Source organism: Quercus suber, unplaced genomic scaffold (assembly GCF_002906115.3).
Source record: "Quercus suber isolate HL8 unplaced genomic scaffold, Cork oak 2.0 scaffold_216, whole genome shotgun sequence".
NCBI classification, from domain to species: Eukaryota; Viridiplantae; Streptophyta; class Magnoliopsida; order Fagales; family Fagaceae; genus Quercus; species Quercus suber.
In genome coordinates, this window is record NW_027069674.1 from 915,091 (window position 1) to 932,086 (window position 16,996).

Consider the following 16,996-nt stretch of genomic DNA (forward strand, 5'->3'; position numbering starts at 1 on the left):
CACTGGGGAAAGGGTAGTGACGCAGGACAACTAGAACAAAATTGAAACAACAATAAAATAAATGGATATGACCTAGGAGTCAGCACTTAAGCCTTACTTGGAGTTAGCACCAAGCGGAGAAACCACTAGGAGTCAACACCTAATATGTATTGCTCTAACATATATTGCTCTAATATGTATTCATACAACATATTAATGAAATCTTAAGGCTATACACAAATGTTTGACCTAACAAGAAATTATTTGATTTCATAACAACGATGGTTTTTATGTTAAAAGGGTAAAACATATCAAGTTAGAGATAAATTGCATTGAGGAAAGGGTACTGACGCAAGACAACCAAAACAAAACTGAAACAACAATAAAATAAATGGATATGATCTAGGAGTCAGCACCTAAGTTTTGCTTGGAGTCAGCACCAAGCGGGGAAACCACTAGGAGTCAACACCTAGGGTAGACCAAAGGAGACCAAACGGCCATTATTTTTCATTCATCAAAATATCAACTATCTCCTCAAAAAGTACAATAAGTTACTTATAAAGGATTACTAAACCCTAGTTCTAATTGGCTAGGAAACCCTAATTGCCTTATTATGAAAATAACCTTGCTTCCAAATTAAAATATTAATAGCCTAATAAACTACTAGGACCAACATAAAAAATACAATTGACTTGCAAATATAAATAATACTAAATAAAAATCTTCTTGCGTCTCCCACATCAGGTAGACTATAAGACCGATTGAAGATTTTATTTAATTATTTAATGGTATGTTAAATGCACCAATATGTCTTAAAACCATGACCTCATCTCCATCTCAACATTATGGGAGGGGGAAGTGACAATCAAACTATAGCTCACTGGCAGGAGCTGATTGAAGATTCAAATGTGATTTCTCATAACAATTGATTTTAAACCATGGAAATCCATAAGCATTCTGAACACTTACATCTACAGGAATAGTTTCTCCAGGCAAAACCAACACGGAGTCTCCAACTCGAATGTCATCAGTTGGAACCTCAATACATATTGCATCAGAGCAAAGTACACTATCAGCATTTGAATCACTTTCAGAGGACATGATCACAAGTCGCGATTGAGTGGATATCAATGACTGCAAAAACATCCAGCACATTCAATCAAACAAGAGTTGACTATTTTATCCACAATAAGATATCAAAGCATATAGGAAAGGACATCATGCATAGATCAATTTCCTGTACAGTTAAATTAAGGTCATTTTCACTCATGACTTTTTCTGGTAAGCAAATGCTATACAATGGGACATAAAGAAAACAAGAAACGGGTGTTCTGAAATGTGATGAATTTAATGAAAGTAAACCGTGGTGCCATGTTTTTTAACATTACAGTAATTCACAAATACTCAGGCTAGCATGTTCATTGCAGTGAGCAAATGGTACTCTCTCATCAAATGAATATGCTTATCTCTGCTACCTTCATAATTTTTATGACATTAGGCTAGACCTAATACAGACAACAGAGACATGGAGAACTACATCAAACCAAAAATACATTGAGACAACTGTGATCAATGTGTTTCATCAACCGAGAAAAACAATTGTATTTTAATATAAAACGAAGTGCCTTGAATTTGGATCATATATTTTTTTCATTGCTGCTAGAAATGAAAGGAAGGGGGGNCGCCATCAATACTTTCAAGAGTGGCCTCCCAACCGATCACGGTTTAAGGAAGTCCTTGATAGGAAAACCTGTCACTAGCGTGCGCCAACTCATGGAACGGATTGACAAGTATAAGAGGGTTGAAGAAGGCCAGCAGCAGGGGAAAGGTAAGGCAAAGGTTATTTCTCAAGAGAGGAGGGATTTCAGGTCAGATAGGTCCAATAACAATCAGCCTATGAGGGACTACGTTGAGTAGCCAGGGCTTACTAATGCTCAGGCGGTCAATGCGGTGTTCTCAGAGCCGATGCATTATGTTCTAGTGAAGATTAAAAATGAGCCATTCTTCAAATGACCAAACAAGATGGTAGGAAACCCTATGAGGCGCAATCAGAGCCTCTATTGCCAATATCACCAAGACTAGGGACATACTATAGAAGACTGTAGGAACTTGTAGGACCATTTGGACCAGCTGGTCCGGGAAGGAAAATGAAGACACCTCTTACATCATTCCAGTGGCTAGGGGAGCTAGACTGGCTAGGAACCACGGAGAGATGCTCCTTCGAGACCTCCATTAGGCATGATAAAAGTCATTTTTGCCGCACAAGGGAGGACTAGGCCTTGTCCTTCCAGAGTGATGTCTATGACTCGGTTGACCACCGAGGACCCCAATCCATAGTCGAAGAGGGCTAAAAGGAACACCAAACCAACACTGGGTTTTTCGAAAGAGGATAAGATCGGAACCATATAGCCCCATGATGACGCTTTGGTGGTCACACTCAGGATTAGGGGGTATGATGGGAAGAGGGTGATGGTAGACCAAGGCAATGATGCCGAGATAATGTACATCTACCTGTATAAGGGGCTGAGCTTGAGACCTGAGGACCTTACACCCTACAGCTTGCCTCTAGTAAGTTTTGATGGAAAGATCATCATCCCAAAGGGCCAAATTAGGCTACTCGTGTAGACTGGTTCAGAAGTAGTGGAGGTGGACTTTATCGTGGTAGACGCTTATTCACCCTACACAGCCATTGTGGCCGAACCTTGGCTTCATACCCTAGAAGCTGTTTCTTCTACTCTACACCAGAAGGTGAAATATCCTTCTGAGGGCCAAGTTAAAGAGATCTTGGGATATCAATCTGTGGCCAGGCAATGCCTGGTAGTTGCCATCTGGCATCAGCCCGAGGCCGAGTCCTCAGTCCATGCCGAAGGGGGCTTATAGCAATTAAAAGCTCCTACGTTGCTTGTTGATGGGTCGGACAAGGAGGAAAAATGTGAAGGTTTGGTAAATGTTGTTATTGGTGACGATTCAGAGAATTCTTTCAGATCGGGGCTAGACTACCTCTTCCAAAGAAGGAAGAGCTAATAGAGTTCCTTAGAAAAAATGTTGATGTCTTCACATGGAGTGCTTACGAAGCCCCGGGGGTGGATCTGAGCTTCATCTGTCATCATTTAAACGTTAATCCCTCTGTCACTCCCAAGAAGCAACTTCCTCAGCGCTCGTTTAGGGACCACTCTGATTCTGTTAGAGATGAGGTGAATAAACTAAAGCAAGCAGGGGCTATTAAGGAGGTATTTTACCCTGAGTTGGTTGCCAATAAAGTGGTGGTGGAGAAGAAAAGTGGGAAATGGTGAGTGTGTGTGGACTTCACAGATCTGAATATGACTTGCTCAAAGGATCCCTTCCCTATGCCTAAGATAGACCAGCTGGTGGATGCAACCGTAGGCCATCCTCGGATGAGCTTCCTAGACGCCTTTCAAGGATACCACCAAATACCACTAGCACTGGATGATCAAGAGAAGACAGCTTTTGTCACTCCCACTGGAAACTACCACTACGAAGTGATGCTGTTCGGTTTGAATAATGCAGGGTCTACCTATCAAAGGATGATGACTAGGATGTTTGAACCATAGTTAGGTAAGAGCATCGAGGTCTATATAAACGATATGGTGGTAAAAAGTAAGGTAGTATCTGAGCACTTAGGGCATCTCAAGAACATCTTCGAAATTCTGAGGAAACACAAGTTGCACTTCAACGCTTCCAAATGTTCCTTTGGTGTGGGATCAGGCAAATTTCTGGGCTACATGGTAACCTATAGGGGAATTGAAGTTAACCCTGACCAGATTAAAGTGATCAACAGCTTATAACCACCTTGGAATCCCAAAGAAGTCCAGAAATTGACCGGAATGACTGCTGCCATGAACTAATCTCTCGGTCGGCAGATAGGTGTAGAACATTCTTCCTACTAATGAATAAATGGAAGGGGTTTGAGTGGATTGAGGAGTGTGCCTTGGCTTTCTAACAGCTTAAGGATTATTTCTCTCGGCCCCCTATCATGTCCAACCCTGAAGTTGACAAAGTCCTATTCGCTTATATTGCTGTGGCCCCTAAGCTTAGTCCTGATACGAGTTAATGGCGGCACACAAATGCTAGTTTATTATGTGAGCATGTCACTACATGAGACCGAGATCTGTTATCTACCACTGGAAAAGGCTATTTTAGTAATGGTATACACCACATGCAAACTTCCCCATTACTTTTAAGCACACACGGTTATTGTCTTAACTCAGCTTGCCCTTAGAGCTCTGCTCTGTAGTGTTGATTACACGGGGAAGATTGCTAAGTGAGCCACAATCCTAGGGGCTTTCGACATCGAATACAGGCCTCGCACCTCTGTCAAGGGTCAAGTTCTCATAGATCTGGTAGCCAAGTTTACTGAATCCTCGTTAGAAAAAGAAACAGAAACACAACACATGGATGGAAAATTGGTTGGCATGATCTCCAAACAGGGCCCCTTATCCTGGAAAGTGTACATTGATGGTGCAGCCAATCAAAAGGGTTCCAGAGTGACGTTAGTACTAGTATTCCCCGAAAGGATCACCATCAAGAAATCATTAAGATTGGGATTCTCGGCCACCAATAACAAAGCTGAATATGAGGCTTTGCTAATGGGAATGGTCATGGTCTGAAAAATGGGCAAAAAGGCCATAGATATGTTTTCAAACTCCAGATTGGTCGTCGGCCAAGTGAAAGGAGATTTTGAAGCGAAGGATGAAAGAATGTAGGGGTACTTGAGTCAGGTTAGACACCTACAATCAGAATTTGAATTTTTCAACCTATTGCACATCCCTAGGAGCGAAAACACACATGTCAATTCCCTAGCCACGCTCATAACCTCCTCAGGTCATCCTTGTAGAAGACCTATGCAAGCCATAGAGATGAATAGAGAGGTGGTTCCTGTTCACCAAGTTAGGGTAGGGCTTAATTGGATAGATCTTAACGACCCCGCCCCAACTGTGTAGATATTTTCCGCTTTAGGACCCATACCCCTCACGATTTTGTTTTTTCCTAGGTTGCGCTGGGGAAAATGCCTCTACACATTGAAGGTAAGTCATTCCTTATAAACACATTCCCATGTGCTTCCCTAGGCGATGTGGGATTTCATGGAATGCAAGACCCTTCCTTTTTGGGTCTCTACAATCCACCCCCCTTACGAGCACACGCATCCTCGCGTGTGGGACTCACACTTCCGACTAGGGCATGACTTTAATACCATATGTAACGACCCAAGGAAAAGCACTAGCCACATTTGCGCTATACCTCAAAAGGACTAGTCACTATTGAGACTCCTTGTAGTGGTTAATAAAGCCCAGATCTACCCAGTAAATACCCGATGTGGGACTCATCACACACCCACACACATCACACAATCAATCAAATTGGGGCATCACAATCTCCCTCACTTAAATCCCTAACGTTCTCGTTAGGGCTCATCTTGTGAAGTAGTATCTCCGAGCCCACACGGGGTTGCCGGGCCGGCTCTGATACCATCTGTAACGACCCCACCCCAACTGTGTAGATATTGTTCGCTTTGGGACCCATATCCCTCACGGTTTTGTTCTTCCCCAAGTTGCGCTGGGGAAAAGGCCTCTACACATTGAAGGGAAGTCATTCCTTATAAACACATTTGCATGTACTTCCCTAGGTAATGTGGGATTCTATGGAATGCAAGACCCCTCTTTTTTGGGTCACTACAATGAGCGGAACCTATGTAACGACCTAAGGAAAAGTGCTAGCCACATCTACGCTATACCTTAAAAGGACTAGTGACTATTGAGGCTCCTTGCAGTTGTTAATAAAGCCCAGATCTACCCAGTAAATACTTGATGTGGGACTCATCACACACCCACACATATCACACAATCAATCAAATTGGGGCATCACAATCTCCCCCACTTAAATCCCTAACGTTCTCGTTAGGGCTCACTTTGTGAAGTAGTATCTTCGAGCCCACATGGAGTTACCGAGCCGACTCTGATACCATATGTAATGACCCAAGGAAAAGTGCTAGCCATATCTGTGCTATACCTCAAAAGGATTAGTTCTTTTGAGGTATAGCGCAGATGTGGCTAGCGCTTTTCCTTGGGTTATTACACCCTAGCCATGCTCGTAACCTCCTTGGGTCATCCTTGTAGAAGACTTATGCAAGCCTATAGAGATGAACAGAGAGGTGGTTCATGTTCACCAAGTTAAGGTGGGGCCTAACTGGATAGACCTTATAGCACTGTTCTTAAAAGAAGACACCTTACCTGAGGAGAAATCAGAAGCAGACAAAGTATGTAGAAAGGCTCCTCGGTTCTGGCTGTCCGAGGACTAGAAGTTATATAAACGCTTATTTTCTGGGCCATAACTACTATGTATACACCCCAAGGCAACAAAATTACTCCTTGAGGAGTTACTTGAGGGAATTCGTGGGAGCTACACTAGAGGCATATCTTTGGTACACAGAGCCATCACTTAAGGCTATTGGTGGCCAAATATGCAAAAGAAAGCACAAGAATATGTAAAGAAGTGCGACCAATGCCAAAGATTCGCACCAAACATACACCAACCCGGGAGAGCCCTTAATCTATTGTCCAGCCCTTGGCCATTCGCTCAATGGGGCTTAGACATAGTGGGCCCCTTTCCTAAGGCAGTAGGAAACAAAAGATACCTACTGATCAACACGGACTACTTCACTAAGTGGGTCGAAACCGAGCCTTTAGCAAACATCAGAGACGTGGATGCCAAGAAGTTTGTATGGAAGATCGTCACAAGATTCAGAGTCCCTCGTATCCTCATCTTAGACAACGGCTTTCAGTTTAATAGCAAATCTTTCAGGAGATACTGCTGTGATCTAGGAATTACAAATAGATATTCTACCCCATCCTATCCCCATGGAAATGGACAAGTCGAGGCTGTTAACAAGATCATTGTAAGCGGACTCAAGAAGAGGTTGGATGATGCGAAGGAAAAATGGGTGCAAGAACTGCCACATGTCCTGTGGACATACCGAATCACACCTCGCAGGTCGACAGGGGAGACTCCTTCCTCAATGACATATGGAGTCGAAGCCACTATCCTTTTAAAGACCAGTTTCCTAATGCTGAGGACAAGTACTTTTGATCCGAGTAATAACAACGGATTGCTGGAAAAAAGCCTAGACCTGATTGAGGAAATGAGAGAAAATGCAATGGTCCAACTGACATGCTACCAACACAAGTTTAAGCAAGGTTATAATGCCTACGTAAAGATAAGACCATTAGTGCCTAGTGACTTGGTGTTGAGAAAAGTTCTGGGTACTATGAAGAACCCAATGTGGGGAAAGTTAGGGCCTAATTGGGAAGGACCATACCGCATCACCTTGGTGGTTAGTATTGGAGCATATTTTTTGGAAGACTTAGATGAGCATGTAATACCACGTCCGTGGAATGTAAATAACCTGAAAATGTATTATTATTAATGAAAGTCTTTTTTGTCAATATGTTCAATTATCAAAGACAATATACTTCTCATTATTCAATCTTTTATAAGTGTTAAAGAGATCCTAAGTTATGTTAGATCTCTCGGACCACATACCTGGGTGAAATTAACACTCAATGACATTTTTAGAAGTGTTTAAACAGAACCATAGTCATGACTGAAGTCCTCGGATCAGATGCTATGGAAAAATTAACACACTATGATATTTTTAGAAGTGTTTAAACAGAACCATAGTCATACCTGAAGTCCTCGGACCAGATGCTATGGAAAAATTAACACACTATGACATTTTTATAAGTGTTTAAATAGAACCATAGTCATGCTTGAAGTTCTTAGATCAAATGCTATGGGAAAATTAACACACTATGACATTTTTATAAGTGTTTAAACCGAACCTTAGTCTTGCCTGAAGTCCTCGAACCAGATGTTTTGGGAAAGTTGACACTCTATGACATCTTTTATAAGTGTTTAAACAGAACCATAGTCATGCATGAAGTCCTCGAACCAGATGCTATGGAAAAATTAACATACTATGACATTTTTAGAAGTATTTAAACAAAACTATAGTTATGCCTGAAGTCCTCGAACTAGATGCTATGGAGAAATTAACACATTATGTCATTTTTAGAAGTATTTAAACAAAGCCATAGTCATGCCTGAAATTCTCGGACCAGATGCTATGGGGAAATTAACACACTATGACATTTTTAGAAGTGTTTAAATAGAACCATATTCATGCTTGAAGTCTTTGGACTAGATGCTATGGGGAAATTAACACACTATGACATCCTTATAAGTGCCTAAATAGAACCTTAGTCATGCTTGTGTCCTTGAACCAAATGCTTGGGGAAAACTAACACTTACAGGCATCTTTCTAAGTATAAAATAGAATCTTAATTATGCATGGTTCCTAGGGTCACATGCTTGGGAAAAGTTAACACTGTGATACCTACCGGTCTATCAATGGCTCTAAATAAGTTGAAGTCCTTGCCTATTTATCCAAGTGATGAGCAGGATGAAGGTTGTTTCTCCCTTTCTTTTCTCCCAAAGGTATATGTTTATTTCATTGCAGAAGATTCGATTCTCAATACAAATGTGTGTGTTAGACCTCTTTATTACTGGTACTTAATCAAATTGCGTAGATTGTTGTTAGCATACTATTGTTAAATTTTGTTGAGGGCAGTATTAATAAGCTTTGAAGCACACAACAATAAAGATATGGGAGATAAAAAGAAAAACATTTTTCATTAAATAAAAAAGGGAATACATTGTTTAGGGATAGAACGCCATTACAAAAAGTTATATATATATATATATATATATATAACTACTACAAAAGAAAATCCTATGTTCGAGACGCTAGGCCTTGGCTTAAGGAGTGTCTTTCTTGGGATCAGCAGCCTTGGAGTGGACATCACCAGTTTTGGACTTAGCCTCCGCATCCTTGGCCTAGGAGACCACTTCCTTGATTGAGAGGTCATCCTTAGATGGCTTGGCCTTCGTCGGAGATTAAGCCTCCTTATCCATTCCAGCCTCTTTAGAAACTTTAGGCTTAAGAAGGGGAGCTTGGGTGGAAGGGAGCTGCTTGGGAGGAGGGTCCAACCCCGAAATTTCTCGAATATCCGTCGGGAAAAAGATATTCTCGACCTTCCTCATCTCGGAGTCTACAGGGACTCTCACTCGGTCTATGGCTACTCCCCATGACTTAGTGCAATAGTCCCTGCACATTACGGCCACTTCTTCGGCCAGCCAGGTCTTCGTGTCACGCACCCCACACTTGTGGATGCCGTCACCGCGGCCTCAGTGGCTTCCCTGGCCACTTGAGCTGCGTCTTTGGCTTTCTGCAGCTCTGCCTTTAGATCCAAAATGGTTTGCTTTTCAGTGGCCAGGTTAATCTCAGTTACGTGCATTTTCTGGAGCTGATCCTCAGCCTGCCTCTTTGCGGTCTTTAAACTCGCCAAGGCACTTAGGTGAGCCTTGTTCGCCTTCTTCAGCTTTTCGAACAGCTATGTGTGCTCCTCCTTCAGAGCTCCTAACGCCTTCTCTACCTCAAGATGGGAGTGGGCCTTAGCCTTGACCTCATCATAAGCGTTCTTGACCCATTCTTCAGCTACATAAATCTGCTGGGTGACCTGTATAAAAGTAACAAAGGGATTATAAAGAATGTATCCATACATGAATAAACGTGCAGCTTAGTAGTTAGCGAAAAAGGGGGCTAATTGACTTACCATTGCAAGGTCCCTCTTCAGTGACATAAAGAGGTCAAGTTGCTTAATACGCCTAAGGCCCTCCATGTCTTTAGGGAGGAGAAGGGGCTGCTTTAGGGCCTCGACGAGGATGCCGGCGTGCCCCTTTTGGGACTCTCAGATTGTAGCGTCCTAAGAGATGGGAGCACCTTCCACCTCTAGCTGAGGGGCTCAGGAGCTCTGCCTTCGGCGCATTTCAACCTCGTCCCTGCTCTCCACTGATCTGGCCTTCTTGTCCTGAGGGTCCTTAGTTTTCTTCTGTTGCTTGGCACTCTTTTGAGGTGCCACTTCACCTTCCTTCAAGACCTCAATTGGCCTTTTCTTCCTTAGGTTCAGGTTGGCCTTCATTCCAAGGCCAGTAGGGAGCTGAGGCGGAGGAGGAGGAAGATTGGGAGTAACTTGGGTCTTAGGAACTTCTTTTGAGGTTGACCCCCCTTTATTCCTGTTGGCCATTAGGCCCCTCAAGCCAGTCTTCGGCTTCAAATCCATGCCTTCTTCTTCTTCCGAGCTGGTGGCGACTCGGGTAACAATTAATCTTAGAGGATGAGCTACCAAAAATTTGTTAGACTCGGTTTCAGAGTCCAATAACTACACAGGCCTCTCTGGTGCTCCTTCTTCCTCCTCGAAATGGAATTTGTCTATCTCATTTTCAAGAGATAAACGGGAGGATGCTATCTCTTCTTTTACTGCAGTTGCTTGGGGAGGAACCTGTTGGAGTGGTATTGCGAACGGTGGAGGATTCTGCTGGATCGGTAGTACGATTGGGGGAAGGTCATCTTGGGCAAGGAAATCTAGCTTTGATACATCGATTTTGGCCAATCATGGGTCTCCTGCCTTAATAGCGTGTTCGTCCTCTTGGAATATCTTCGATATGGGCTCAAAATCTAGAACCAGGTGGACGACTTGCAGTTGTCCGTCCTCACTCACAAATATTTTCGATCTGAGCAGGTAGTTAAGAGCCACAACGTTGAGCTGAGGAGCAACTTGATTCTTATTTGCAAACATAGCCGAGAAACAAAACACAGTTTGAAAATCTAATTCTATCATCAAAAGACAGCAGAATAACAGAGAGATAATAGGACGGTTAGGGTTAAAGAATCTAAGTCTATTGCTAGGAAACCTAACTCTAAGGTATCCCACCTGGCACTCCCTCTTGGATTGGGCAATGAAGACCATCATGCCACGTCCCCGAAGCGATGAGGTAATTGTCCTCATCCCCTTATTAGATTTGGGAAGGCACAAGATAAGCCTGATGATGGGCGACCTGGACTTGAGGTAATACCTTCTGTCGACTTATGAATGGCATTTGTATAGGTGGACCACATCGTGCTAGGTGAGTCCTAATTGGAGATGCTCGTTAAGAGCATCGACACAGCCTAGGATCCTAAATATATTTGGTGCACATTGATGAGGGCATAACCTATGGTTGAGGAGGTAGTCCTGTGTTATCCTACCCATGGGAAGAGTCATCCCTCCTTCTATGAAAGCTATGATGGGTATGATGACTTCCCCTTCCTCTCTGTGTGACACGATTTTTTCTGAGGAACAATATCGTAGGCCAATTTCCTGGGGTATGTGGTACTTATCTTTAAAGGCTTCTATTTTGAAGGGGAGTCTACTAGGTTCACAAATCTACCCATTTGGTCAACCTAAGAAAAAGCGACTGGAATTTGTAGGTGAAGAAATAAGAACTAAATGGGCCGAGGAGATTGGCCGAGAAGTGAAAGAAAGTCTACAAAGACGGAGACTTACAAAAGTGAGTGTGCTAATCCTGATCCTCTAAAAATGATCATTAGAAAATTTCTTAAGGAAAGAGTTATGAAGACTTAGGAATTTAGAGTGTTTTGTGAGTTTGAGCGCTTGGGATCTCTAGAGAGCTTGAAGACTTGTAAAATGAGGGAAATGAGTTCTCCGGATGCTTTATATAGAGGCGGGATTGAGTGGGAGTCATCCCACTCAAAACCCAAGGAAAAATGTCAACCATTGGATCTACGCCTCGCCGTTGGATGTGGGAAACATAATGCTGCTTTGAGCAATTAATGACGCCTTGCAAGCCATAAAGCGTCAGTAGCAATCATGGGGCACATAAAACGACACCCCCACACGTGTGAACCAGAGAAATAAATGGTTTTATCTCTTAAAAATCAAAACCCTACCTTTTCTCTTTGGACGAGAGGGAAAAACTAGAGTTTTGAGAGGCTAATGTAGGGATAAGGGCCCAAAATTATATATTGGGCCTTGGGCCTTATCCGAGGATGTTGGCATATCCGAGGACGTTGGCATATCCGAGGAGGGACAAATAGTAATGAGGGATTCCAGTTTAGAGTTTCATGAGTAAGAAAGGAGTAGAAGGTGGTCTGAGGAAGAATTCCTTCTCAGCCATGACAAATATAGCTCAGATACGCATTCCAATGATGAAAATGACCTTCATAGAAGCTCCAGTGTTAGAAGCGTACCTTATGAACACATGAGAAGGAAGAAAACCAAAAAATATCTAAGGAAAAACTGCTATCTCCGCATTAAATGCACTGCAGCTACTTTTTTTGCTGCATTTATGTAGAGAAGACCCCTGAACAGTGCTTCCTTGGCTACCGCAACTCACAGAGAGCTAGAAAGGGTGTCTGATGGGATGGGCATTCGAGTAGTGGCTTGGACGATTGACAAATGGAGAGCCAAGATCACTAGGAATGAGATATATAATGTAAGAGACCCCTGAAGGAAGGGGAATCGAAAAAATAGAGAAAGAATACTGTAGCAATCGAAGTTGTATTTGTAATCAGTTCTATCGATTTATGCAAGATTTGCCTCCTCGGACAGTGAATTCATTCAGTCTTATGTGTCTTGTTCCTGCTTGATTATCTTTTAAATCTATACTAGTTGTTGTCAAATTCATTAGGGCCTAATTCTTTGACACACTCTCTACAAATTTATTGTATTGGGCTCACTTGGCTAACATCCCATACATCTTGGGCTTATGCTGCAAATTGTGTCCCTACAATTTTAATAAATAAAAACTCAAGACCAAAATTAAAATAAGAAAATATTATTGTTTAATATAACTAGTAAAAAATGAAACTAAGAATATTGATTTTGAAAATTAAACATCATGTATAATGACATAGTTTAGCAAAATAAACAATTATACTATCGATAACAATATCAATGTTCACTGTTCAGTAGTCAAGTTAAAATATTTGTATATAAATATTAATATGAAAAATATTTAATATGTGTTCTATACTTTTAGTTATAGAAAATATTTATTTTTTAGAATACTTTTGTTTTACTCAATAAACGATTTGTTTTAAAAAATACGTACACACTCGTAAGTACAAATGGTATAAGACGTATATTTTAGCAAGTTTATTGAAACTCAAAAGAAATCATACTCATCAAGTCCTTTTCTTCTGGAAATGGTTGATCAGTTTGTGCTCATATTATCCAGACTTGCTATTGCTAAAAGTATGGGAAAATCTTTTAGAGCATTCAAATGCTATTCTATCATATTTTACCGTCCCAAAAAATTACTTTATTAATTATACAATACCATTTTATAATACACCCAACATCCCAACTTTTATTTTTACCTACAATATATTAAAATAATATAAATTATAGAATAAAATAATATAAAAAAGTTCTCTCTTTTCTCTCTTCATCTTTGTTCTCCGTCTCTCTGTTTTTCTCTCTTTCTCATCCACCCACCACCAACCCAAACCCAGAACAACCACCCAAAAATACACGACGGACCCACGAATCACGAAAGAAAATTTTTGCCACCATCGTGATAAAATCTCATCAATAAACCCTAAACAAAAAAAAAAAAAAAAAAAAAACTAGAAATAAAATCTCAAACAAAAAAAAACCAGCAACCATAAAATTTCAAAGATAAAAAACTCAACCACCACAAATTTAGCCACCCATGGCCTTTGCATGCCCAAAACAAACCCAAACATTTTGTGGATCTCGAAGATCTGGTCATGGAGGTCGTGGAGCTCGAAGCTCTGGCCATGGAGGCTATGGAGCTCGAAGCTCTTGGTTGGAGCTTCGACTTAATGAGTTAGGTGAGATTAGAAGAGAAAAGGGAGAGTTGGGTTTGGTTTTAGAGGGAGGGATCACCGTGATGAAGTTGAGAAAATTGACCCAGCTGACCCATGAGGTGAGAAAGAGTGCTTGGCAGAGGTATGGGAGACCCACAACGTCGAACCCAGAAACCCACCACCGTCGATCTAGAAACCCACCACGTTGATCTCCACCGATGGAATTGGAGAACAAATCTGGGTTCTATGTGGCAAAGACGGTGGCTATTCTCTGCAATTCTTGTGGGTATTAGCGACTGTTGAGAACAGCACCACTTTAGCAACGATATGGTGGATTTTGTGGACTGGAGTTTTGATATGGGTTTGAGACTAGGTTGATGATCATGGTGGAGCTCTGTTGATTATAGAGTGAATCTGGAGTCTGGACTATGGTAGTGGTATGAGGGTGAAACGGAGAGATGATAGAGAAGAGGGACAAAAAGAGAGAAAGGGGGGGGGGGAGAGAGGGGGAGACAAGCTACAAAAGTACATAATAGAGCAAAGAAAGAAAGAAATTATGGGAAAAACTAGCTTAGTGAGTGTTCCATCAAAATGCACTGAAATACTAAAAGGATAAATCCTACTACAACTACTAATAACAATAATATTCCCATCCAAACTCAATATCACCCATTGAAAACCTACCTTTCAAACAGATAAAAAGAAAAATAAATCACAATGGCAGGTAAAAAAGGTACAACTGCACAAGTTAAAGAAGCTATAATAAAGCCGAATTTCATGAGAAGAGACTATCAGAATTTTCATAGATTATTTTGTTGAAATTAGTGCCATAAAGCACATTTTTAACTTACTAAAAGTTCATTCATATCACTTGATGCCCTGATCCTTGCCTTTTCTTCCAGAGAACGTCCTAGGAGCACGAAACCAAGAAGCATGACCTGCATGCTAAAATACAGGAGCCTTCCATGAGGAATTTGTTTTCTAATGAACTTTAATGTTTAACCTACTAGCTTTCACATGTCATGAAGATCATCCAAAAAACTTAATAAGTTCAGCATAAAAAGCAAAAAGCCAAGCCATGTTGAGTAATAGGTTTCTCAAACTCAGCTTAAAAACTTAACAAGCTTCTAAGAAGATCATGCAAAGTACTGAAAATAATGAAAGTAAAGCAATTCACCGGTTCATCGAAGAATGATGCATCCCATTCAAGGCCAGGGTTAAGAAGTGGGACCTACAAGAGAGAATAAATTTAAGATAATAAAATTTACAACCAAAACTGAAATATAGCATAACCATCTTGCAATGCAAGGGAAAACTCAATGTTAGCTTTCAGAAAGGGCCTCACCGCACTAATGATAAATGCAGAGATCGATCCAAATCCCACTAGAGAATTCATATTTGGTGAACCTTTCTTGAGTGCCCTCAAACCATCAAAAAGCAAGTCTGAAACATATTCTTACTCTTTTCAATCAAAACATATTAATAGACATAGAGAAATTTGAACATACAAGGTAAGCAAACTACACTTTACCTCCTTGGCTATAGTTTGATTTTAAATTCATACATTGATCGGTTCAATGTCCTTTTAGTTTGGATTAGACTGAAAAAATTTGGTGAATCTATCAAGTGATGCTACATCTTCATCAGCATCTACTATTCAACACCCTAATTACACACAATCTTCCTTCCTTTTTCTTTCCTATCAAATGCCCGGTGTGCCTGTGGGGTGAATTAAATTGATACATTTTGGATGAACAGTTAGAGGAAAAAGAAGAAGGAAGAATGATGGTTTACAAATAAGGTGTCAAATTGATGATGACGTGTAGATTTACGAAGACAAATCAACTTAATATAAACTATAAGGAGGTTCAGTATAATCTTTTAAAAGTCAGGAAGGTAAGGCATAAATAAACAATAATTTAACCTAAATTAATCGATGAGCAGGGTCGGCCATAGTTCCTTAACAGATTAGTCAGGATCAACCACATGTATTTTTTTCCTTCATTTGATTCTATCCGAAGTCATAGTCTCTGTTACTTCCTTAATTGACATGTCGTTCTAGTAATTTCATTTTTGGTCTTCCTCTACTTTTTTTTTTTCATTCCCTCAACTTGAATCAACTCACTCTTTGTTATAGGTGCATTGATCGCTCTCCGAACATGAGCAAAACCATCTCACTATCTCAAATACTAATGAACATTTATTACAAACACATCAAATCCCTCATGAGATACCAGTTGACAAAATATACCAAGAGGATGAAAGGGAAGCCATTACTGACCTCGTCCAGGTCCTAATAGAGCTCCCAAAGCCAAACCGCCCTTCACATATGAATTATGAAGTACCTCCCAGAACGATCCTACACCAAACAACAACAATGAAAAATAAATCAAATGAACCAATTTTTTTTTTGTTTTTTTTTGTTTTGAAAAGCAAAACTTAACTTGCTCGTTCTTGTTTCGAGTTTCTGATATAATTTGATTAACAATTACCATGAGCAACGTGAATTCCAAGAGAATGCAAGATATGCGAGCCGTGCGATCCGCAACACAAAGCCACCAAAGTCCACGCGAAGAACACGCGGTTCCGACTCTTAGCAAGCAATTCCTCTTTCTTCTTCGCCATATCCTTCCACTTCTTCACGTTCTCCGTTACTCCCATCCCCGAAACCCTCCTCTTCGTCGGGAACCCACACTCCGTCAGCTTCACAGCCAAACTCTCCGCAACATTCGCAGCCATATCGAGCTTCGCGACCTCGGGCTTCAATTTGACCGCGGCGGTCTCAGTCAACATGTTGACCACCACCGAGTCGACTCGGTCGTCGGCGGAGAGCAGCGATTTGACTCGCGACACGCAGCCCCCGCACATCATTCCCGATACATCGAGAAGAGCCGACGACTCGTCGCCGCGGCTGCGAAACGCATCGTTTTGCGTAATCATCCGTTCGGTTTCGAGAGAGTTCGAGATAACGATATTAGGAGCCGAGAGGCGAAAGCAAAGTCGAGGGCTGCGCGGAAGGTCATTACGACGCCGTTTTACTGGAACCAGAGTATTAGAGTCTGTGCTATAACTGAAGCAGAGCTTTTTGTGAGGCACGAGAGAGAGTCTTAGTAGATCAGTCATCGTCGGAGAGAGAGAGAGGAATGAGATTTGTTTGAGAGAGAGAGGGGGATGGGAAACCCGAAAATGTGAATGAAATGGAGGTGTTCGTTGAGTAATTTGAAAGTGGCGTGGCGTGTTTGATCAGGATGTGACACGTCAGATAATTAT

The 16,996-nt window shown here is 41.4% G+C and overlaps 1 protein-coding gene across 1 annotated transcript; it reads right to left on the bottom strand.

Moving 5' to 3' along the window:
• Nucleotides 1-834: 834 nt before the first annotated feature.
• On the bottom strand, nt 835-16,969 carry LOC111997859 (copper-transporting ATPase PAA2, chloroplastic). The gene is made up of 6 exons (XM_065779747.1): nt 16,219-16,969; nt 16,008-16,085; nt 15,072-15,169; nt 14,904-14,957; nt 14,578-14,664; nt 835-1,113 (listed from the first exon to the last, which is right to left on the bottom strand). Exons 1-6 carry the CDS (start codon nt 16,847-16,849, stop codon nt 850-852), a joined length of 1,212 nt encoding a protein of 403 aa, XP_065635819.1. The 5' UTR covers nt 16,850-16,969; the 3' UTR covers nt 835-849.
• Nucleotides 16,970-16,996: the final 27 nt, after the last annotated feature.